The following is a 23,872-nucleotide window of genomic DNA, read 5'->3' as shown; positions in this document are numbered from 1 at the left end:
AACCAGTGAGAGCACCGGCCGTTGAGCTTCTGGACAGAGTCCGTGTGGGCATCAGTCCTGAGACCTCCCCAGGAAGGGAGGCTCAGGAGAGAAGCAGTGCAGTCCAGGCAGCCTGCCTCAGGGCCGCTCTGCCTACCGCGTCTTTTTTTTTTGAGACGGAGTCTCACTCTGTCGGGCTGGAGTGCAGTGGCATGATCTTGGCTCACTGCAACCTCCGCCTCCCGGGTTCAAGTGATTCTTCTGCCTCAGCCTCCCGAGTAGCTGGGACTACAGGCGCGTGCCACCACGCCTGGCTAATTTTTTTTTTTTTTTGTATTTTTAGTAGAGACAGGGTTTTACCATGTTGTCCAGGATCGTCTCGATCTCTTGACCTTGTGAGACCTGTTCTCTGTCCCGCCTCAGACTCCCAAAATGCTGGGATTACAGGCGTGAGCCACCATGCCTGGCCTGCCTCCTTGGTCACCATGTGGCACCGCTTCCACCAACGGTGTCCATGCACCTGCTCAGCAGTGGCCCGAGGAGCCCTGCAGATGCCCCAGCAGCCAGGGTTTCTCACCGTCCCCACCCCAGGACAAGGAAGCAAGTGTGGGGAGGCCGCTATCTCCAGGGCCACTAGGGTTGCGGGGCCACGCGAGGACCGAGGCTCCCCGCCGGCTTGGAAACATCCAGCATGGGGAAGTCACACTTTGGGGTGGAGGCCTGCGATCTAAAGGCCATCTTATTTCTTCTCCCACTTTTTGTGGGTGACTTTTTGGTATCTGGGGCTTTTCAGTGACAGCTGGGGCGACAGGCCAGGCTGAGCCTGTGGCTCCAGGGTCCAAAGAGAAAGGAGGGCAGAAGTAAGAGAAGATGGCCTTTATTGCAGTACGAACCGAGTGAGGGGGACTGCATGTCAACAGCTCTCCAGGAGCTGCCAAAGGCGATGGGCCCGCCCTGCCCCTGCAACAGGCCCTCCAGGGGCTAGAGCATGGCTCCCCTCAGGAAGGGCAACGCATGCTTGTAAACAGAGGCCCAGACAACACAGAGAGGAGAGGCAGCATCATCAGGTGCAGCTTTGCTACAAGATAGTTCTTAATTTCAAAGAGGAGACACCTCCACACCTCGCCCTGCCCTCCCGTGCACTGGAAGGCTCTGGAAGTAGCTCCCACCTGCCTGGGCAGTTAGGCCCACCCACTGCCCGTGAGCTGGGCCCAGGCACACTGCAGCCACACAAAAACGCTGGCAGCTGACTCCTAATTTCAGAAACACAATTAGAAAAGAACTGGAATTTTACACTTTTCTCCCATACATTAAAAAATAAGAAAAAACCAACATTTTGACTATGGACCCTGGTAGGTGGCATCTGACTTTAACCTGAAGTTCTGATTGGAATCCTTTTCTGTCTGGCGCTCTGCAGCCCACAATCAGCCCCAGCCCCAAGCGCCCCTTGCCGAAGGATCCTGGTCCATCTCAGACCAGGGCGGGACCCCGTGGAGTGCCTGGCGAGCAGGGCAACCACTGGGAAGACAGATACTGATTTCCCTGTTGGGGTCTGTGACCCTCAGCAAACGGAAAAGGAAACGGTAACAAGACGGTGGCCTCCTGCCAGGACCTCAGCAGGAGGTTTGCTGGTGAAGGTTCTGGGTGAGCTGGAATGGGTGATAAGGCGGGCTTGCTGGGTGGTGGCCCCAGGCTGTTCCTGGGCCCCTGTTGCATAGAGCCCTGTGGGTGCAGTGTGGGGCCCCACAGCCGTCCCGGGGTTGTCCTGATGCATAAGAGCAGAGACCCCGGAAGAGAAACCCGCCTGCCCTGTGTGACACAGGGCTCCCAAACGCTTCCCGGTGGAACCCTGCTCCCGAGGACACCTTGTCTCACTCCACGGAACCCTTCCCCCCGCACCCCCTGGAAACACAGCAGCCAGGAACAAATTCTCCATGCCAGGAACGAAGCCCTTGGCTAAACTGGAGACTCATCAGTGCACGGATGGTGGTGAGGGGTGAGGGGTGAGGGCAGGGCCTGGGGCGGTGGTCAGCCCTGGGGACACCATCACTGTCCTGCTCTGACCCACGGGTGAGAGGAGGATGCTGTGCTCCCAGAGTGTGGGGCCGGGAGGATGGCTCGGGAGGACAGAGGCCTGGGGCTGAGGCTATGCCCAGGGCCGGTGTGGGGAGGGACATGGCCTTTGCAGAAGCAGCTCAGAGAACTGAGGTTGGAATCCTGCCCCAAGCACAGGTTTTGGGGACAGCGAGTGCCTAAACAAGGCAGGTAACGTGGCAGCCGCCGGGCTGGTCCAGAAACAAGGTGCTGAAGACGTCATTGAAGAAGGTGGGGTGGTACCTGCAGGCTCGCTCACAGTCGGGGTTGAAGTTCACCTCCAGGATCTGCGGCTGCATCACCCGCTTTCCTGACGGCAAAGAGCGCAGCAGAGTGTGAAGGTTCGTTGGCCTCCACTCTGCAGGACAGTGGCCTGGGGATCCAGCAAAGGCTGGGAGGCCATGAACCTGGGCCCTGATTCCCAGGGGATGAGCAGGACAAGGCTGGGCCTAGAACTTGGGTCTCTTGACTTTGTTGGGGAGGCTTGGCCTGACATCTGCTTCTCTAGGAGAGGCCAGGGCTGCCTCCAGCCCTAGGGATGACAGCGTGGCCCTTTAAGCTTGGATGTTCAGTTTAGTCAAAAAAGAGTAAACATGCAGCAGCGGTGGTGTGTGTGGGGTTCTGGCACAGGGAAGGCCTGCCAGGGTGGTGTGGGTTGGGGTCAGGGTGCCTTTCACACGGGTCTCCTGTCCTGAGAGCTCTCCCCCGACTCAGAGGCCCAACCCGCAGCCCTTCCCCTCCAGACTCTGCACCGCAGGCACTTCCTGTGGGCCAAGCCAGGGTTTTCCCCAACCCAGATTCCTGGCTGATTCAAGCCAGAGGCCAGCCTGGGGCAGCTGCCTGCCTTCTCCAGGCTGTGGCTGGCTGGTAGAGGGGGCGCCTGCTGGTTTGGATCAGGAGATGGGGAGCCCCTCTTACCATCTGGGCCGTTGTCCCACTTCAGCATGAGGTCGATGGCATACATGGCCCGGGATGAGGGGTAGTCACAGAGGCCCAGGGGTGGTGGCTTGGCACAGGCCACCTGGAACAGCTCTGCGAAGGCCCGGAAGATCTCAGCCTGGAGACCAAGGAGGCTGAGTTACGAGGCCTGCTCAGAACAGCCTCTCAATAGGGGGTTTGCTGCCCCTGCCCAAGCCCCGTGCCCCACATGGCCCAAGTCACCCCCTCCCACATCTTCACGTCTCTAGACCTCACCATGGCCACATGCGCCCAGCACCTGCCCTCTTACTCCTGACGCCCACCTTCTGCAAATCTGCCCATCTCCTGCCGCAGACCCCCTGTTGCTCCCCACTGCCCCAGGGAGCTCAACACAGCACCCAGAATGCCGCTGCTGGACATGGTGGCCCAGCCAACGTCTCCATATGACTGGGATTCCGGGATCAGGCAATGCTGCCACCCTCTGGCTGTCCCAGGGGTACCCCACATGCCCCTCCAGCTCCCTCCCTCTCAGGAGCACCCACAAACGCCCAGGGTGGAAGGGAGGGGAGTCCACACTGTGGTTTTTTTTTTTTTTTTTTGAGACGGAGTCTTGCTCTATCGCCCAGGCTGGAATACAGTGGCGTGATCTCGGCTCACTGCAAGCTCTGCCTCCCGGGTTCACGCCATTCTCCTGCCTCAGCCTCCTGAGTGGCTGGGACTACAGGCGCCCGCCACCATGCCTGGCTAATTGTTTTGTATTTTTTTAGTAGAGACGGGGTTTCACCATGTTAGCCAGGATGGTCTCGATCTCCTGACCTTGTGATCCGCCCGCCTTGGCCTCCCAAGTACTGGGATTACAGGCGTGAGCCACCGCGCCCGGCCTAAGCCCATGCTGTCTTGCCAGCCTCTGGGGAGAATGACCAACTGCAGGGGACAAAGGTCCCTCCCAGCCCATGCCAGCCGAGAGGGAAGGGAGCATCTCCTGCAGGCCCCCAGCCCGGGACCCGCCCCACCGGCCTGCGATGGTGTGCAGGACAGGACTTACCTGGACATCTGTCCAGGGAAATTCTGGGTATTGCTTCTCAAACTCGGGGATGAACTCTTCACAGTGCACCTGCAACAGACACAGGGCCCATCACACTCTGCACAGGCCTCCGCTGGGCCAGGAACAAGCAGCCTGCTACTGCCTGGACCAGGAGCTTCTGACACTGGGTGGGGGTTCCAGGAGCAGGCAGCCAGCCCCGGCCCCTCAGGGTCCAAACAGGAGGCAGGAGATGGAGTCTGGGCTCCAGGTCTTACTGTGTGACTCTGGACCAATGGATTAACTTCTCTGAGCCTGTTTCCTCCTCTGTGAAATGGGAAAATGTACCCTGCCCAGTAAACTGACTTTGCCAGGCGGCTGTGAGGCTCACATGAGACAATGAATATCGAGGACTCCAGAAACTGCAGGGCCTGAGCTGGCGCCATCCTCACACTCAGCCCAGTACAGTGCGAAGGAGGCAGGGCTCAAGACCCCGCCACGGGGCCTGCCTGTGCCCTGGCTCAGCACCAGCTCAGAGTGCTTGAAGGATGCAAGATCTTTTTGGCCTCAAGACTTTACTCAAAACACACCTGAGGAAAGTGGCAGTTGGCTCGTTTCTCCCAGAAAAGGACAAGCCAGGAAAGGCCCCTATGGAATCCGACATCCATGCCATGCTGGACGCACCTCCCCAGGCACAGGGCTCCAGGAGAGGACTCTCAGGATGACCCACACAGTACAGAAGGGAGGGGCTCAGAATCTGAGGGCGACTTCCACCAATGTCCTGGGGCCCTGCTGGGGGCTCTGGGTCCTAGGGAGTAGGCTTCAGCACAGGCAAGGATAAGAGGGACAGAAGCAACAGGACCACTCGGCCCCTGTGGGGCGTGTGTGCTGGTACAGTCACCAGGGCATGGCAGGGCCCTTTCTCCAAGTCCTCCTAGAGGACTCCTTGGACACGGGCATGGCCAGGTGCCTCCACACGTGTTCACGCGCCATGACTTATCATTAGTGAAGACCTCAGATAACCAACCGCAGCCACACTTAGCAACAACCCTGAACCTCGAAACCTCAAAACACGCCACTCAGCCAACAAAGCAAGCTGCAGAAGGATCCGTTCAATAAGATAATATTTACATAAAAACCTAAGTAGGAGGCCAGGCGTGGTGGCTCACGCCTGTAATCCCAGCACTTTGGGAGGCTGAGGCAGGCAGATCGCTTGAGTCCAGGAGTTTCAGACAAGCCTGGGCAACATGGTGAAACCCGGTCTCTACTAAAAATACAAAAAAATTAGCTGGGCGTGGAGGCACATGCCCGTAGCCCCAGCTACTTTAGGTGGCTGAGGCAGAAGGATGGCTTGGGCCCAGGAGATTGCGGTTGCAGTGAGCCGAGATCATGCCTCTGCACTCCAGCCTGGGTGACAGTGTGAGGCACTGTCTCTCGAAAAAACAAAACAAAACAAAAAACCTAAGTAAGCAAAACAGCAGCTTGAATGGTCAGGAATATACTCCTGCTGAAAAGAATCAAGACATGCCTGGGAATGACAGCCACACATTCAGGGGTCAGGGAGCGTTGGGGCTGGCTGCATGGGGAGTCTGCGGCACCTGCAAGGCTGGCGACAGGCAGGGTGGGGTAGGTGTTCTGTGCATCTGAAACAGTCATTAACCAGCCAGGTCACAGAGGCCTTCCAGGACTTCCTTTCTTTCTTCCTGTACCCAGTTCCCGCTTCTGTGCAGGCTGTGCCTACCTGTCCGCGTGCACTGGCTGGCCAGCTCTGGTTTCTCGCCCTGACCTTGGAAAGGCCTTTGTCCAGATGCCCCTGAGCTCCAGGTGCTCAGATGGTGCAGCTGCCATTCACTGAGTGCCCACCGCACGGGTCACTGCTCAGCACTGTGCACCAGGGAGGACAGGGGGTCCTAGACCCGGGCAGGGTCACGGGCCAGCAGCCAGCCGGACCAGGTGGGGCCTCTCCGCACCCATCTCTGGGCCTCCCCACCCCCGCCTGCCCTGGCGCTCACAGGGTGGTCTGCTTTTCCGGTTGAAGTGGTGGTGAGGAGTAAGCCCCGGCTGGGAACACACTGTTTCAACCTGCTGCTGGACCCATCCCCCTGTGTCTGCATTATCTCAAACACAGCGAGTGGCCCTCTGTGCCGTGGGGAGGCTTACCTGAGACAACACAGAACCCAGCCCGGCTCATCATGGCAGTGCTAACAATCGCCTTCCATAGCAGGAACTGAGGAGGCGGCTCCTGGGACTGGCCCGTGTGCCAGTACTCCTAGGAGGCAGTGTGGGCGGGGTGGGGTCTGGGTGTGCCCTGGCCTGTGTGTGAACCTGCTCTGCACCTCCCTCAGGCCCTACCTGCTTCAGCACCACATCTGGGTCGTAATTCATGACCGTGAAGTGCTTCTCATAGTCATCCAGGTCGTTGAGTGCAAAGGCCCTGGAAGACAAGTGTGCAGACACACGTGGGTTCTTGAGCCAGCCTTGTCCCTGCGAGGGAGGCGCCACCCACTCAGCCTTCCCAGCTAGGGGTTCAGGGCTCGGGGCAGGACCACCTGCTGCTCAGGCGGGAGCCTGTTCCCTTGTCTGTGTGGGTTGGGCAGCCCCACAGCCCCACCACGCTGGGGTGGAGGTGAGTGAGGTGCTAGCTGTGAAGTCTCTGCAGGTCCATAAAAACAGCACCTGGTTCTCATGTTGGTGCCCATCTTACAAAGAATGTTCACATCCATTACTGTGGGCAACGCCAGAACTCTGAGGTGGGCAGGGCAAGTCACTGCCAATTAACACCAAGGGAGACGGGCTCCAAGGGCCGCTCACTGGGTGAATGATGGATGGTGCCTTCCAACAACACTTTCTGATTCCAAAAAGGGCCCATCACCCACCCGCTACCTCCACCCGGTCACCCAGCTCCCTGACCCTGGACCCGGCCGGCCCTCCACTTACCGGTTGGAGAACCGCAGCCAGAACACATCATACACGAACAACCGTAGGGGCCTCACTGACCGCAGCAGCACGATGTAGCGGATGTCAAACTTGACCTTTCCGACGTCTTCTCGAAGGAACAACACAGGACTTTCGATGTACTTGGACACAACCTGGAGGACACAGGCGCGAGCTCACTGGTGGCCCTCGTCTCTCCTCTGCTGGGCCAGGACAGAGCCCCCTGGGGCTCCCGAGCATACGAAGCCATGCAGGGGGCACAGACATGGCTGCACTTTACTCCTCCTTCTGCCTTTTCAAACCTGCCTAAGTTGCCGCAAAGTCTTTTTTTTTTTTTTGAGACAGAGTTTTGTTCTGTCGCCCAAGCTGGAGTGCGGTGGCACAATCTCGGCTCACTGCAATCTCTGGCTCCCGGGTTCAAGCAATTCTCCTGCCTCAGCCTCCCGAGTAGCTGGGATTACGGGTGTCGGCCACCACCCCCAGCTAATTTCTGTTTTTGTAGTAGAGAAGGGGTTTCTCCATGTTGGCCAGGCTGGTTTCGAACTCCTGACCTCAGGTGATCCGCCCACCTTGGCCTCCCAAAGTGCTGGGATTACAGGTGTGAGCCACCGCACCCTGAAGCAAAGTCTTTATATCCATTTTTAATTGAAATGGAATATAAATTCTCACCCATAATTCTATCCACCCCCATCCCACGGCCTGAAGTCTCCACCATAATCGTCCTCATGATGCATTTCCCGCCAGCCTCTGACTATGTATACAGCCCAGGCAGATCCTGTGTCCTGCAATCCCAAACCTCCCTCGGGATGTCCCCTCACTACGAATCTTTACCACGGCTCTGAGAGGCTCCTTGTCCAGGCTCAGCCACCTCCCCGTGCTGGGCAGCCATACCTGGCACACTATGTGGTAGGGACTTTGCAATTAGATGCACCCAGGGCAGTTCTTTTTTTGAAGACTGGGTCTTGCTCTGTCGCCCAGGGTGGAGCATGGTGATGCGATCACAGCTCACTGCAGCCTCCACCTCTTGGGCTCAAGTGATCCTCCTGCCTTAGCCTCCTGAGAAGCTGGGACTACAGGTGTGTGCCAACACGCCCGGATAATTTTTAAAGTTTTTCCCTTGTAGAAACGAGGTCTCCCTATGTTGCTCAGGCTGGTTCCCAACTTCTGGGCTCAAGTGATCCTCCTCTGCTTCCCACAGTGCTGGGATTACAGGTGTGAGCCACCCTGCCCAGCCTGGACCTGTCCATAAGGACCATGACACTCGGTGCCCTTTGCCCCACCTCTCACTGTCCAGCCAGGGCCCCTGGGCTGCGGGGCCCACCTTGGGGGTGCTCTCTCGGTGCCGGATGATGCTGTGCAGGCTCTTGGTGACGTGGGTGTCCAGGCTGCGCGCCAGGTTCCAAGGCTTGCAGATCCAGTGGTTGTCCTCGCCCCTGGGGAGCAGAAGGGCTGTCTGGGTGGCGCCTGGGGCCTGTGTTCCCAGATGGTGCCACCCTAGGACCCAGAGGCAAAAGAGGGCAGCCCGCTTCTCCCTGGGAGCTGAGGGGGCACCAGGGAGGAGCTGTCAGAGGCAGGGGCATGGGAAACGAGGGGTCTGCCAGAGGCCAGGGCGCCGCGCTGCAGTGGAGAGGACAGCCCTAGCAAAAGCCTGGAGAGGTCCTGCGGTCCACGAAGCCGGCCGTGACGTTCGGGGCCCCCAGCTCGGCTCCCGCATCACGGTTTCCACAGTGGGTGCTCATGGAGGAGCAGGTGGACAGAGGCTGGGCCGGGGGAAAGGGCCATGGAGCATGCCGATGCCGTGTCTGGGACTTACCACCTTTCCCGCTGCTGGAAGTAGCTGACAAACTGGGGCAGCTCGGTGCGCAGGTTGAAGGTTCGGGGCAGCCAGGGTGGGCCCTCGGGGCCCCCCGCCCGGCGCGCGATGGAGGCCAGGCAGTCCTTGACGGTCAGCAGGTTCTCGCAGGGGAACTGGTTCAGCAGCACGCCAGGCCTCTCCTGGCTGAGTTTCCTGCAGGGCGGAGGCAGGTGCGCCAGCTAAAGGGGAGGCCGGCGGTGCCTAGAGGCCCTGACTGGGAGGGCCCCTGTGGCCAGAGGTGCCCTCACCTGTAGTCCTTGAAGTGTGAGAAGTTGAAGAGGATGTCGGCGTCCGCCTCACTCTGGGTGAGGGTGAAGCGTGGGTGGGTAAGGCTGCTGGCCACCTGCTGCACGTCCGTGTAGACCCTGTGGGGAGAGCCCGAGCTGGGTGATCCTGGCTCCCAAGTGTCCAAGCGGGACTCCAGCACTAGCCCTGGCTCAGGGACTCCCCTCCCTGTTTTGAAGCTAATGAGGCAGAGGCAAGTCCTGGGTTCGAGTCATGATGTTGGACAGCCCGGTTTCGGACCCCGCTCCCTCCGATCTGCCAAGGGAGGGGCGCAACCCGTACCCTTGTGACCCCTGGTTCCCCATCTGCAGGACTGGACCACACCATCCACTTCACATTTGTCATTACAATTAAATGGCATAGGGCCGGGCGCGGTGGCTCACGCTTGTAATCCCAGCACTTTGGGAGGCCGAGGCGGGCGGATCACGAGGTCAGGAGATCGAGACCACGGTGAAACCCCATCTCTACTAAAAATACAAAAAATTAGCCGGGCGTGGTGGCGGGCACCTGTAGTCCCAGCTACTCAGAGAGGCTGAGGCAGGAGAATGGCGTGAACCCAGGAGGCGGAGCTTGCAGTGAGCCGAGATCGCGCCACTGCACTCCAGCCTGGGCAACAGAGCGAGACCCCGTCTCAAAAAAAAAAAAAACAATTAAATGGCATAATTTGGGTGTTTATTAGGTGCTAGTTCTTTCCTCTTGCATGGAAAACAAGAGGATGAGGCCGGGGCCACCAATCTCATATAGACACACCAAGTGCCTCTGTGAGGCCTCTGCCCCAGAGGAGGTGGAGGGACCTTAGGCCCTGGCCAGGTCACCACCAGACTCACGTCTCAGCAAGAGCCCCTGGGCTGCCCAGCTGGGGCAGAGGCCAGCAGGGAGGAAAGCCCTCAGGCCCGGTGGAGGGGCAGAGTCGAGCAGGCTGCCTGTTCCTGGCTGGACCAGGTTTGGGCAGCCAAGGGGAGTGGCTGGGAGCCTCAGGGAGGGGCTCCTGTGAGGGCTGAGGTGGAATCTGCTCTGCATCTCTGGGTCCTCACCTGTGCCTGCTTCTGCACCGTGTCCCGCCTGGACCTGCCGGCCTGGCTCTCCTTAACTCACCAGCCACACCTGCAGCCTCCTGGGAGGGGCCCCTACTGGCAGCCTGGGTGCCTGTTGTGGGAGCCCAGCATGTTCCCGGCCAGCAAAGGCTCCCTGCTTTGGGGAGGGCTGGCACGCACAGGCCTGGCTGGTGTCGGTTTCCAGGACTGGATGAACATGGTATCCAGGTAGGCGGAGCAGCCCCATGACATGCAAGGTTGGTAACGTGACCCCTTGGTGCCCAGAGGACAGGGGTGGGATGGGGACTGGCAGTGGCCGATGCTTCTGCCCAGGGGGCCCTTTACCCACTGCCAGCATTTCCATGGCCTATTCCTATTTTTAACTTTCAAGGATGACTTTATTATTTTTTTTTAAGGAGTCTTGCTCTGTAGCCCAGGCTGGAGCGCAATGGCCCAATCTCAGTTCACTGCAGCCTCTGCCTCCCAGGTTTTAAGCGATTCTTCCTCCTTGGCCTCCCGAGTAGCTGTGATTACAGGCGCCCGCCACCGTGCCCTACTAATTTTTTTTTTTTTTTGTATTTTTAGTAGAGACGGAGTTTCACCATGCTGGCCAGGCTGGTGTTGAACTCCTGACCTCAGGTGATCCGTCTGGCTCGGCCTCCCAAAGCGCTGGGATTACAGGCATGAGCCACTATGCCTGGCCTCATAGGTGAGGTGTGAAACCTGGGAGGTGGAGGTTGCAGTGAGCTGAGATCATGCCATTGCATTCCAGCCTGGGTGACAGAGGGAGACTCCATCTCAAAAAAAAAAAAATCTCCAGAAAGCCCCGCTCACTCTCTTTCTGCGGCATTTGCTCTGGGGTCCCAAGAACTCCACTCCCTGCACTTGTCACTGCTGTGCCCAGACAGGACACAGGTGACTTGCTGCGCACCATGTGCCAAGCACTGCTCTGGGGCTGTGGGAACCACGAAGCGTGGGAGGCGGAGAATGGGGACAAGTCCAAGCCCAAGCAGTGGGGGCTACGCACTTGAAGATGTGGTCGTGGGGGTGTACCACGGGGTTGATGTCAAGTGGCAGCTTCTCCTTGTTTTCCTCCAGAATGGCCTAGGAGGAAACACACCGGAGGTAGAGATGAGGTCAAGGAAGGGAGGGAAAGGCCGGGTGTGGTGGCTCATGTCCATAATCCCAGCACTTTGAGAGGGTGAGGCAAGTGGATCACATGATGTCAGGAGTTCGAGACCAGCCTGGCCAACATGGCAAAACCCCCACTCTACTAAGAATATAAAAATTAGCCGGGCATGGTGGCGCGTGCCTGTAATTCCAGCTACTCGGGAGGCTGAGGCAGGAGAATCGCTTCAACCCAGGAGGCGGAGGTTGCAGTGAGCCAAGATTGTGCCACTGCACTCCAGCCTGGGAGAGAGTGTGAGATTACAACTCAAAAAAAAAAAAAAAGGAAGAAAGGGAGGGGACACAAGCCTCACCACCTGGTGTCAGGTTCTATGGCCTCACGGGGCACATGGCTGCTCCTCCCTCCCAACATCCCAAAGCCTCTAACCACTCCCTCACCCCAGGATTCTGGGGTTCCAGGCCCCTCGGATGCTGAACAGTCCTAGTTTGGTGTCAAAAGAACAAGGTAAACGTTGTTGCACATCTTCTCAGTACTACCTTGAAATCACAGGGGGCGAGAAGGTGCCAAGCCCCTCCTGGGCGGAGCCGCTTTATCCTAGGAGCCAGGAGGGCTGTCGGGAGCTTCAGCAGTGTCATGATTTAAAACACGCCCACGTGGCTGCACACGGTGGCTCAAGCCAGTAATCCCTGCACTTTGGGAAGCTGAGGTGGAGGAGTGCTTGAGCCCAGGTGTGTAGGACCAGCCTGGGCAACATAGTGAGACCCTGTGTCTACAGAAAAATTAAATAATTAGCGGGGCTTGGTGGCAGTTGCCTGGAATCCCAGCTACTCGGGAGGCTGAGGCAGGAGGACTGCCTGAGCCCAGGAATTGGAGGTGGCAGTTAGCTAGGATCATGCCACTGTACTCTAGCCGGGACAAAAGCAAGACCCTATCTTTTTTTTTTTTTTTTTTTTTTTGAGAAGGAGTCTCGCTCTTTCACCCAGGCTGGAGTGCAGTGGTGCGATCTCGGCTCACTGCAGGCTCCGTCCCCCGGGGTTCACGCCATTCTCCTGCCTCAGCCTCCCGCGTAGCTGGGACTACAGGTGCCCACCACCTCGCCCGGCTAATTTTTTGTATTTTTAGTAGAGACGGGGTTTCACCGTGTTAGCCAGGATGGTCTCAATCTCCTGACCTCGTGATCCGCCCGCCTCAGCCTCCCAAAGTGCTGGGATTACAGGCGTGAGCCACCGCGCCCGGCTGACCCTATCTTTTTTAAAAAATTAAAAAAAAAAAAGATTAAAACATGCCTACAAACTCTTTAACACTCTCTTCCAAAGGCAGAGCCGCATCCATCTCTGAGGGTGGGATGGGCCTAATGAGTTGCTTCTAATGAGCAGGAAAAAGGTGGAAGGGACAGGGTTGCTTCTGCAACAAGGCCATGAAGCTTGAGGCTTCCTCTTTTCTCTCTCCCTTGGATCACTTGCTCCGGGAGAAATCAGGTGCCACATCCTGAGGACACCTGAGCACTCTTACGGAGAGGCCCACAAGGCAGGGAGCCCAGGCCTGCTGCCAACAGCCAGCACCAACACAGCAGGCATGCACATATGCCGTGCAGAAGCGGGTCTGCAGCCCGACGGGCAGCCTGTGTACCTTGAGGGAGACTTGAGGCCAGAGGCACCCCGCTGAGCCACTCCTGAACTCCTGTCCCACAGAAATCGTGTGAGATAATAAATGTTTACTGTATTAAGGTGCTAAGTTTTGGAGTTACTTGTTACCCAGCCATAGCTAATCGACACAGGCAACCCTGGGCCCAGAGCAGACCTGATTGTGAAGGGTCAAATGGGAAAAAACAAGGATGCCTGGCCTTGTATCTCCTCCTCTTCCTCGTCAGCCCAGAGCTTCCCAAGGAAAAACACGAACTTTAGTTCATGTTCCATTAACAAACAACCCCGAGACCAGGAAGCGTTTGTCCCTCCAGTTGCATCCACGAAGGCATTCACTTTTTCAGACAACCGTGTACTAAGCACCTTCCTGGTGCAGGGGCTCCGGGAGGCTTGTAAGCACCCTTTGAACCAATAAGATTGACCCCCTTGTTTTTGGCATGGTTGGTTCAATCACCACTGACTTAGATCAAAAGTGAAAGGAGGCCCCCCCACAGCCCACCCCTGCAATCAGCAGCGCCCACACAAACACGCCACCACTCCATGCGCCCACTCTCTTTTTTTTTTTTTGAGACGGAGTCTCGCTCTGTTCCTCAGGCTGGAGTGCAGCGGCGTGATCTCAGCTGACTGCAAGCTCTGCCTCCCGGGTTCACACCACGCTCCTGCCTCAGCCTCCTGAGTAGCTGGGACAACAGGTGCCCGCCACCACGCCCGGCTAATTTTTTGTATTTTTAGTAGAGATGGGGTTTCACCCTGTTGGCCAGGATGGTCTCAATCTCCTGACCTCGTGATCTGCCCGTCTCAGCCTCCTAAAGTGCTGGGATTACAGGCGTGAGCCACGACGCCCAGCCTCCACGCACCCACTCTCACGTGAGTCAACTCGTCTAACCCTTCTCGCAACCCTCCGAGGCACTTAGTGAGCGCCTGGTGTGCAAAAAGGACGACTTTAGTCGCCGTGGGGCAAGCCTGCAGCCTCAGCTGGACTCCAGCTCTTCCACCTGCTGTGTGACCCTTGGCAAATGATTTAGCCTCTCTGTGTCTCAATGTCCTCATCCTCAGTAAAATGAAGATAAAAACAGAACTGTAAAACTGTAAGGAACTGAGTGGCACACGCCCACAAAGTACTAAGCACAGGCTCCCTTGTAGGCTGGTTCCAGCCTACAGAAGCAGCAGCAGATGGGAGAGGAGGGGAAGGAGGAGACGGGTCAGGGTAGGAACCTCCTACCCAGCCCTGACTGGTTCTGGAGGTGGCTACGTTCCCAAAGGCTCCTCTTCCACCCCCAGCACTGAGGCCTTGCCAATTCTGGCTCCCTAACCTGCCAGCCTCCTTGTATGGGGCCTGGATGAGCTCTTACCTCCAGCCAGGCACTTCTGAGTGGGCCAGCTGGGTCCCTCAGGGCCCTGACCGAGACTGAAAGCACCTTTGTTATCAGTAACAGTGACCATGACGGTAACCTGCAGGCCTGCTGAGTAAGGGAGGCACGCGATGTGTGAAGACAGGGTGTTTCCGTGCCTCGGTGAGATGAGGACAGGGGGCTGAGTGGGGTTCACAGCCAAGACCAACTGCACAGCTCCCTCCTTCCTGAGGGAGCAGCGTGGACCCCCTGAGGACGGACGCCAGCACCAGGCACCCTGGGATCTGGAGCCCCAACCGTGCAGCCACAGGCAGCTTGTGTTCACTCTCTGAGCCCCTCATCTCTGAGAGGCTCCCAAAACTCTATGCCTCCCACGGTAACTGGCTCAGGGCCTGGCATCCGGCTGGGGTTTGATAATATTTGGTGTCTGCACAGAGAACATTCTGGAAGCTACCAAGCAGACAGGCCCAGAGGTGGAGGAGGGCCGCACCTGGTAGTGCTCGGCAGGCGGCTCGGGTGTGCAGGAGCTGAGGTCCAGCATGTCGGTGGGGGCCCAGGGCAGCAGCATGCACTTCCGGATCAGGGGGTCCGTCTCTCCGTAGGCAAAGTCTCGGGTCACCTCCTCTGTGCCAAGACATGTGTGCCCATCAGAGGGGGTGACATGACACTGGACTGAGGCCCCTCCTCCAGGGCAGGCAGGTGCTGGACTTACCGCCAGTGTCCAGGTCCCTCAGGGGCCACAGCAGCGTGTAGGCCACCTGCTGGGGCATGTAGAAGAAGGGTGCCGTGGCGAAGCTGGGCACATCCGCGTGCTGGATCCGCGAACCGAACTCATCCATGATATACCACACTGGCATCTTCTCCTCGGCTGTCTGCAGACAGAGCACATATGGCACCCCTCGCCCATCCATCCACCCACCGGAACTCCTTTCCAGAACCCAGACATCGACCACCAGCCCACAGCCACTTCTCTGATCTTGGAGGCCCTCTCACATGTATCCCAGGCCCTTTAGCCAAGCTAGGGGCTCCGGGACAGCAGTCCTGCCTTTGCAGACCAGGACACAGGCCTGGGTAACACAGTGTGAACACTCGTGGTAAAAGGGCGTTTGGTAACAAGGCACACAGTCCAGCACCCGTAGGGGTGTATCTGGGTTTGTGGGTAATTGGGGGGTGGTGGGAATAGTCTTTGAGCTCAGGGAAGGCTCCCTGGAGAAGGTGGTATCTAAGCTAAAATCATGAGAAACAAAGCAGGTGTCTTTTCCCAAACTAAGAGTGGTGAGGGGCTGGAGCATGGGGTGAGTCCCCGGAGAGGCCAGCAGGGGTGGGTGAGGAACGGTTGAGGGCTTTTAAGAGAGTGACAGAATCAGAGGGGCCAGGAAAGAGGCGGCTGTGTCATCTGGGCCGTTTCAGTTTAGGAGTCTGAGAGGGCTGCGTCCTGTGGGCTCAGAGGTCAGCTGGGTCCGAGTCCCCAGGATAGCACTCTCCTTAGGAAGCCATAGGAGAAAGTGAGTTGCTTGCTCTGGCTGGCCCCTCACCCAGCCTGATGGCACAGGGCAGCTGAGGTCTGTGCCCATGCCTGTCCTCCCCGTCCCCGGGGCCCAGCTACCCACTCACCCCATGGGCCAGCTGGTAGGTCTGGTTGAACTTCCACATCTCCTCCAGCACCAGGGCCACAGCCTCCGCACTGGGCAGCTCACCGTGGAACTCAATGCCCATCAGGTTGGCCATGCGGTGCAGCAGCCCGGGCACCTGCTGCAGCTGCTGGCGTGCGTGCTCCACGCGGCACGTCCAGGCGTGGTCAATGAGGAAGATGCTGTGAGCACAGGCCACAGTGTGAGGCTGCCGGGCGGGCATGGGGCAAAGGGAAGTGGGGGGAGGAAGAGGCCCAGGGCTGTGCTGGGACCAGGGCCCAGGGTCCCAAGATTTGGCCTACTGGGTGCCATAGTTATGTCCAGTTTTGGACTCCAGTGGGCCTGGGCCAGGTACTGGCGCTGCTGCTCACTCCCTGTGTGATGCTGGGCGAGCGCCTCCTCCTCTTCAAGCTTCTCAAACAGGGCAGAAGGGGTCTCTACCGCCTGTCACCTGGCTGTCATAAGCAGCAAATGACACCAGATATGCGGTACACCTACTGTCCACCAAGCACTTATAATAAACACACCAGCAGTCACTAGCACGAAGTCCTCAACTGGACCTTGGGCCACTGCAGGGCAGGCCCATGCTGCCTGTCTTGCTGCCTGAAGGCCTGGCACACCACAGCTGCTCAACAAAAGCAAAGGCCCTACACGCCGGAGGCCAACGCACACAAATGGCATGGGGGCTACCACAAAGGCCTCACCCACGCAGCCAGGTCTTCTGGAAGCACCAAGGCCTTTTTGTGGGAGAGGCTTCCAGTCCCCGCACACAGGACCCCTGCAGCTGAGCTGCTACAGAGGCATGCTGGGGCTGTGGCACAGGATGAACTGTCCCTATCCTGTAGGATGCAGGGCTGACCATAACCCTCCCAGAGCTCTGCCGGATTAGGATGCACCACACACACACAGGTTCCTAACAGACAAAGCAGCCTCCAGCTTGCCCTCGTCTCTGTTCCCCTTTTAAAATGAAAGGGACAGCCAGCGTTCCAGTTCTTAGGCTGGGGGGCAAGTTCAGGAGTATTTATCTTATCGTGCTTATATGACTTTTGCTGGCCCGTCCTAAAGTAAGTGGGTTTACTCTTGCACTTGTGCTAGAGTGCGTGACCACGTGATGCAGGGCAGAGCCAGGCCTTCGGGGTGACCCTGGGCAAGTGCAACAAGGGGTGCTGTACAAAGATAGCTATGGGGATGAGGATGGAGAGCTTGTTGGGGCCTGGCAATCAGGGGAGACTCAGGGGGATGAAGGCCTGGAAGCAGAAAGGCCCAGAAGCAGGTGGGGTTGAAATGAACACTCAGGCTCCAAATCCAAGACTCTGGATATCTAGCCTCCCCCACACCCAAAACACGCCTGGCAGCGGGGTATGTGCTTGTAGGCCGGAGAGGCACGATGAGCTGGGAGCTCCCAGGGCAGCCACCGCATTGAATTCACCTGTTCCTGGGCCTGAGCGGCACAGGAGAACTCAGTTCACTGAACCTGAAGGGGAGGGTGAGCCTGAGCACGCATGGGCGGGGGTGCTGGGCTGTCCGTATTTCCAGGGTGGTTTGCTACTGCCCACTCCCAGCTGGAGGAGGAGGCGGGAGAAGCTCTGCAGAAGAGACCAGAGCCCTGCCCTAAGAGCTGTGCGTGGACACAGGGGCCCAGCAAGTTTTCTCCGAGGGTCCACAAAACCTTTGGCAGAGGGGCCTGCAGGCCTGTCCTAGGGATAGCCACTCTTGGTCCCTGGGGGCAGGAAGCCTGAGGTACAGCCTCAGCTCTGCCCTAACTACCCCGTGGCCCTTGGCAAGGCCAGGCCTGCTCTGGGTCTCAGGTCCTCAGGTGCTCCAGGGCCCACCCCAGATTCCAATTCAGCAGGACCAGGGAGGGGCTGTGACCGGGGAGCAGTGGGGCTGACCTGCACCCTTAAGCTGGAGGGTGACCTCGAGCAAAACTGGAACTCCTAATCCCCTGTAGCAGGACCACCGTGACAATGAGACCGCTGGGAGAGGCTCTCAGGCCGAGGTCCGTCCGGTCACCCCAGGAATGCTGTGTTGCCATGGACAGTACTCTGAAGCCCTGATGGACACACCGCTGGCCACATGTGCTTGCCACAAAGCTGTCCTGAGGAAGATGTCCAGCGGCGGTGCAGGGCCCAGGAGAATCTGCATTACTGCATCTCCCACCTTTCACCAAGTGAAGGTTGTGGTGGTGTCTCTGGCCAGGCTCCTACCTGCTGGGGTCGGCTGCCTGGAGCCCGCTCTCCCTGGTCACGATGACCTTGTAGCACAGCTCGCTCCCCGGGTTGGGCAGCTTCTTCCGCACCTCCCGGGCTGCCTCGTCCTCCTCCTCTTCCACTTCCTCCACTTGCATGATCCCAAACACTTCCCCAGCGTCGAAAACCTGGGGCCAGAGCTCCCGTCAGCAGGAGTGTGGGCAAGACACCCCACCCCAATGCCTTCACCACAGCCAGGACTTCCACTCCAGAAAGCCACCCAAGGTGCCACACCCAGGCCTCAAGGACAAACTTGTCTCCTTCAGAGGTGTGGGACCTGTTTAATGCAACTACACACAGTCTTACGGGTGGGGAGATTGAAGCTCCTGGAGATTTCAGGCTCAGAACAGGGACCTAATGTACCCCACCGTCACCTGAGCTGTCATCCAGAGCCTCTTGTCCCACGGGATGCTGTGCATGGAGATGGGACCTCGAGGACTCGCTGGAGGTATCTGTAGTCCACCCCCCTCACATTACAGGGAAAGAGAGGCCCCAAAGGCAGACAGGGTGGCTGCAATTACACTGGAGGTTAATGGAAGAGTCAGGATCTTGGTGGCTGGGGGCATACCCCAATGCCCCCCTCACCAGAAGAACCCTTCAACACCAGGACAGCTGAGTCAACTCACAGTGAAGCCTTCTCCAGCCCAGCCCCACCCAATCCAGGCCAACAGGAAGCAAGGCCCCAGATCAAGGTGGGATGGGAAGATAAGGGCCTTGGTCCTGCCTTGTGTGGCCAGTCAAGCAGACAAGTGACCTCTTCTGGTGTGCGTGGAGCAGTGGGGTCCCTGGCACAGCCACACTCATGCCCTGTCTGCCACAAGCCGGCAAGGGGGGCTTCTGGGCAGATTCTGGAGCCAGGCTGTGTGGGTTCAAATCTTGGTTTCACCACTTCCTAGACAAGTGACCTTGAACAAGTTACTGAACTATCCCGTGCGTGTTTCCTCATCCACACAATGGGAATAACATAACCTTCCTCTGAGGGCTACTGGGAGGATTAGATGATTCATACCCAGAACTCAGAGTAGGGCCCGGCCACAGCAAATGCTCTATAAGCACGCGGTGCCACAGCAAATGCTCTGTCGCAGTGCCATTGTTACACTTCTCCACAACAAATGCTAATGATAAGCACGTGGTGCCATGGTTACACTCCTGAGACTGTTTCTTCTCTTGTGAGAGGGGGTGTCATCCACCTTTCAGGACACTGACGGAATGAAATCAAACAGCGTGCATAAAGTCCTGGCGCACAGTGGAGGCTCAACGAAGGCCAGTGCCCCCCTAAAACCTATTTCCCACTACTCGATTAAAAACGGCAGTTGGAAACTAGCTAACGACTCAGGTGCAGGCAGCTTTTGTACACTGGGCAGGACTTGCACTTTGGTGGCATGAGGATGAATCACTCATGGTCTCGCTCAGGGAGCTCACGGCTGAGTAAGGTCTAGGCCACCTGAGAGTATCAGGTAAATTGCTCTGGGGCCTGGAGGGCCTGGGAAGACTTTATGGATGAGGAACCATAACCAAAGGCCAGCTTTGAAGAAGGAGATTTAAACATGAGGCTACGGGGTGAGGATGGAAAGGAACTCCAGGCAGAGGAAAGAGTAAGAGCAAAGGCCTGGAGGCAGATAGCCCAGCGTGGAGCAAACCAGGGGTCACGTGAGAGACAAGGCACCTGAGACAAGGGGTGTCCAGTTCTCCTTTAGCCCTCAAGGTGGGTCTGGGGAGGCTACTGCCTTCTCCAGTTTAGGGCTGGAGGGAGGCTCAGAGGGCTGGAATCCAGACATCAGGCTTCCACCCCAGTACTCCAAATCAAATCCCTAGGGGACAGTATGAGTCTGAGTGACAGAGAGCCTGCCTCAAGCCTGGCTTGGCTTCAACCCAGCTGTGAAATGGGATGCTGGGTTTCTCCTTCACCACAACCCCTTCATGGCAGGACTGGAAGAACTCCCCAGGAGATAAGGGGAATGGTTTTGCAACTGGGAAGCTTGTGCAGACAGAAGAGTAGACATTTTAAAAACATCTCTTCGGCCCGGCGCGGTGGCTCACGTCTGTAATTCCAACACTTTGGGAGGCCTAGGCGGGCGGATCACGAGGTCAGGAGTTCAAGACCAGCCTGACCAACATGGCGAAGCCCCATCTCTACTAAAAATACAAAAATTAGCTGGGTGTGGTGGTGCACGCCTGTAATCCCAGCTACTCAGGAGGCTGAGGCAGGAGAATCATTTGAACCCGGGAGGGGAGATTGCAGTGAGCCAAGATCATGCCAACTGCACTCCAGCCTGGGTGACAGAGCGAGACTCCGTCTCAATTTAAAAAAGAAAGAAAAAAAATATATATCTTCAAGTTTCCCCATCCTTTCCAGGGCAGCCGGCCTAAGGTGAGGGAGAGGGCTGATGGCCAGGGGTGGAAGGGCCCATAGCGCTGGCAGGTGCTGCTGCTGTTGGCGGCCTCCCCCACACGTGGGCCAGCAGCAGCAGGAGGCTTCACTCGGCAAGAGCTGCAAGTTTGTGAATGGTAAAGCAGTGACTCAGCTCTGCCCTTAATGGCTGGGGAGGGTCACGGAAAAACACCGGCTGCCCCTTAGTAGGGCAACAGCAGGCAGGGCGGCCTGGGCAGGGGACGTGACGCGGTGGCCACCACCCTCTGTGTGCCGGGCATATTTCTCATGCCACGTCCCATCCCTCCAATACTGTGGGAGCCAGGTGGTGTCTCACCATCCCCTTCGCGGTTGGAGAACAGGACTCAGATGGGCGAGTGACTGCCCGACGGAGGGCGTGCTGCCGTGGAGGCTGGCTGGGCAGGAGCTGGTCATTCCCACTGTGCTCCTTCCACGCAGCACATGGGAACCTTTCTGTCCTCATGAACAAACCAAGGACCCTTCCACCCAGCACAGGCCTGGGACCAGAGTGGTCCTCGGAAAGCATATGGCAGAAGTGAGGGGCAGAGGAAACTCTGTTACACTGTAACATAAGGAGGTGCCACTCACTGCACGATTCCAGCAGGAAGGTTCCTAGTCCAACCAGGATTACATAGAGAAAAACTGGCTCAGAGACCGTAGGGTCTCGCCAGCAGCCGGGCCCAGGGACTCCTAGTTCTCGGCCCGGGTCCCTGTTCTTGGCTCTGGGGTTCCACTTCATCACCTGCGCCACTAGCCTCATCTCAGTCCGGGAGGCAGCACCTGGAGGAGATGTCGGGTCCCAGCTAAAGACAAGACACCCCGCCAGCCCGGGAAGGTGCTGTGGCCTCAGCCCCTGGGCACACAATAAAAATCCAGGGCTCATCCCCAGCCAGGACAGTGGGAACGCTTTGGAGTGGAGGAGGCAAGTGAGCAGGATGGGCCGTCCTCACAAAAAGGGAGAGAACCTAGAGGCTTCTCAACCTTTTCCATTTTTCTTTAGATTTCTCTTCCACCTCTCACAGCCGTTTTCTTTAACCTGCAAGATGAGGGGACCCCGAGGCTCAAATCAAACGAAAAAACACTGAATTCTGTGAACCAAACAGTTACAGCTACACAAATTCACGGGGTTCCCGTTGTCCCTGTGAGGCAGCGGCTGAAAGAATCCCTCTGAAGGGACTCTCGGAGCCGCAGTATTCTCATGTGTGAAGTGGGGGTGATGAGTTTCACTCCTCGCAGGGCTGTGTGAGGCTCGGGTGTGTGGAGGACCTAAAGTTCCCACCGCAGCCCTCAGCCGGCCTCCGGCCCGGGCAGATCAGGGCCGCAGGTACCCCGGTCTCCTGCTGTCACTCTTCGGCCCCCAACTCCACGCCGCGCCAGAACTGCCCAGGACGCGCTCGGGGTGGCTCAGCGCGGCTCCCGCCGCCCAGGAGCGCTCTTTCCTATCCCGCGCCGCGGGCTCCCGCCGCGCTCCCACCCCGGCCGCCGCACGTGCCCGCCGCCCTTCCCCGCACCTCGTGCTCCAGCTTGTGCAGGAGGCGGCCCCAGTAACGTTCGGGGACCCCCGAAGCGCGCAGCGCCGGGCCGTGCAGCGCCGCGAACTCGGCCAAGGCCTGCGCGTCCTCCTCCGGCGTCTGGCCCGGGCTACTACGCTCCGCAGGCGGGCGCTCCGGACCCCGCTCGGCCTCCATGGCGCCTGCACTCGCGCCGACTCCAGCGCCGCCGCCCGCCGGCCCCGCCCTCCTGCCTCCGCCCCGCCCTCCCCCCAGCCCCGCCCCGCCCTCCCCCCAGCCCCCCCGCCCCGCCCCGCCCTCCCCCCAGCCCCCCCGCCCCGCCCCGCCCTCCCCCCAGCCCCCCCGCCCCGCCCTCCCCCCAGCCCCCCCGCCCCGCCCTCCCCCAGCCCCCCCGCCCCGCCCTCCCCCAGCCCCCCCGCCCCGCCCTCCCCCAGCCCCCCCGCCCCGCCCTCCCCCCAGCCCCGCCCTCCCCCCAGCCCCCCAGCCCCGCCCTCCTCCCAGCCCCCCCAGCCCCGCCCTCCTCCCAGCCCTCCGCCCCCCGCCCTCCTCCCAGCCCTCCGCCCCCCCGCCCTCCTTCTAGCCCCCCTGCCCCCCGCCCTCCTCCCTCCTCCTAGTCCCCCCGCCCCCCCGCACCCCCGCCACCTCCCGGCCCCTCCGACCCCCCCGCCCCGCCCTCCTCTCGGCCCCCCCCCCACCCCGTCCCGCCCCCAGCCCGCCTCCAGCCCAGTTTGCCGCGGCCCCCGGGCGGGTCCTGCGCGTCGGCGGGGTGAGTGCGAGAGCGCGTGAGCTTGCCAGGAGAGGGCGCGCGCCTGCGGCCGCGCCTGCGGTTTGGCTGTCGCCGTGTGCGCACGCGCACCTCGTGGTGGCGGAGCTTTTCTCGCTCAGCCCGCGGCGACCCCGGGGAATGCCGGGAGGGCGGGGTGCCTACGTACGGCGCTGTCAGGACCGGAAAAGGCTCCACCTACGGCCCGGAAGGCGAGGCGGCGCTGCTGTTCCTGCACCGGGCACACAGCGCTCACAGGCCACCTGACTCGGGGGAGTAAGGAACTCTTGATTCTTGTGAGTGCGTCACCAGATTTGGATGCTGCAAAATCGTGGCCCTTCTCAATTACTTATATTTGGACTCGGAATGTCAGTTGATCCAATTAAGACCAAGTGTACCCGTCAGAAGAGTTTACTCCTGCAGGTCGGGATGTTTCGAAGTGCAGTTGAGCTGGGCGTGGTGGCCGCGTCTGTAGTCCCAGTTTACTCGGGAGGCTGAAGCGGGAGGATAGCTTGAGCCCAAGAATTCAAGTCTAGCCTCGACAACATAGCTAGACTCCCTCTTTAAAAGAAAAAAAACAGTTCAGTTATAGAATTTCAAAAGGCATTCTCTTTTGAACTCTGAGTTTTATTGCTCCGTAGGGATACATTTTAATGTCTTCCTGTTTGCAATTTTGTAAGAATTGTAATTTGCTAAAAAACAAAGGCTGAAAATTTTTTGGAGCTTCAGATGCTATTTTGATAACATTTTTGAACTGAGTTTGAATAAAACGCACCAGTTCAGGGACTTGTTCAATTCCATTGTAGGAAGCAGGTGGGTCTGCAAAGGCTTAAATTTCCAAACTCAAGTTGGCGAGGGCTGCAGAGAAAAACATTTTATTTATTTATTTAGAGATGGAGTTTTGCTCTTGTTGCCCAGGCTGGAGTGCAATGGTGCAGTTTCGGTTCACTGCAACCTCTGCCTCCTGGGTTCAAGTGATTCTCCTGCCTCAGCCTCCCAAGTAGCTGGGGTTACAGGGGTGTGCCACCACGCCTGGCTAATTTTTTGTATTCAGTAGAGACGGGGTTTCACCATGTTAGTCA

At 58.5% G+C, this 23,872-nt stretch overlaps 1 protein-coding gene across 1 annotated transcript; it reads right to left on the bottom strand.

The window, feature by feature from the left end:
• Positions 1–840: 840 nt before the first annotated feature.
• TTLL12 (tubulin tyrosine ligase like 12) lies at positions 841–22,269 on the bottom strand. Its single transcript, XM_055252543.2, has 14 exons — positions 22,028–22,269; positions 18,083–18,252; positions 15,859–16,057; positions 14,957–15,116; positions 14,735–14,868; positions 11,148–11,224; positions 9,050–9,166; positions 8,760–8,954; positions 8,268–8,379; positions 6,950–7,101; positions 6,365–6,446; positions 4,037–4,105; positions 2,992–3,130; positions 841–2,383 (listed from the first exon to the last, which is right to left on the bottom strand). Exons 1-14 carry the CDS (start codon positions 22,202–22,204, stop codon positions 2,232–2,234), a joined length of 1,935 nt encoding a protein of 644 aa, XP_055108518.1. The 5' UTR covers positions 22,205–22,269; the 3' UTR covers positions 841–2,231.
• Between the last annotated feature and the right edge of the window lie 1,603 nt (positions 22,270–23,872).

Source organism: Symphalangus syndactylus, chromosome 18 (genome assembly GCF_028878055.3).
Source record: "Symphalangus syndactylus isolate Jambi chromosome 18, NHGRI_mSymSyn1-v2.1_pri, whole genome shotgun sequence".
Taxonomy (NCBI): domain Eukaryota; kingdom Metazoa; phylum Chordata; class Mammalia; order Primates; family Hylobatidae; genus Symphalangus; species Symphalangus syndactylus.
This window is presented reverse-complemented; position numbering and strand designations above follow the sequence as displayed.

Excerpts from the sequence above, each read along its gene's own strand:
- TTLL12 (XM_055252543.2), bottom strand. The coding sequence starts at position 22,204 with ATGGAGGCCGAGCGGGGTCCGGAGCGCCCGCCTGCGGAGCGTAGTAGC. Across the intron at positions 14,869-14,956 it reads GAGGGACCTGGACACTGGCG|AGGAGGTGACCCGAGACTTT; the intron begins GTAAGTCCAGCA and ends GTCTTGGCACAG. Across the intron at positions 8,380-8,759 it reads TTCCAGCAGCGGGAAAGGTG|GGGCGAGGACAACCACTGGA; the intron begins GTAAGTCCCAGA and ends TCTGCTCCCCAG.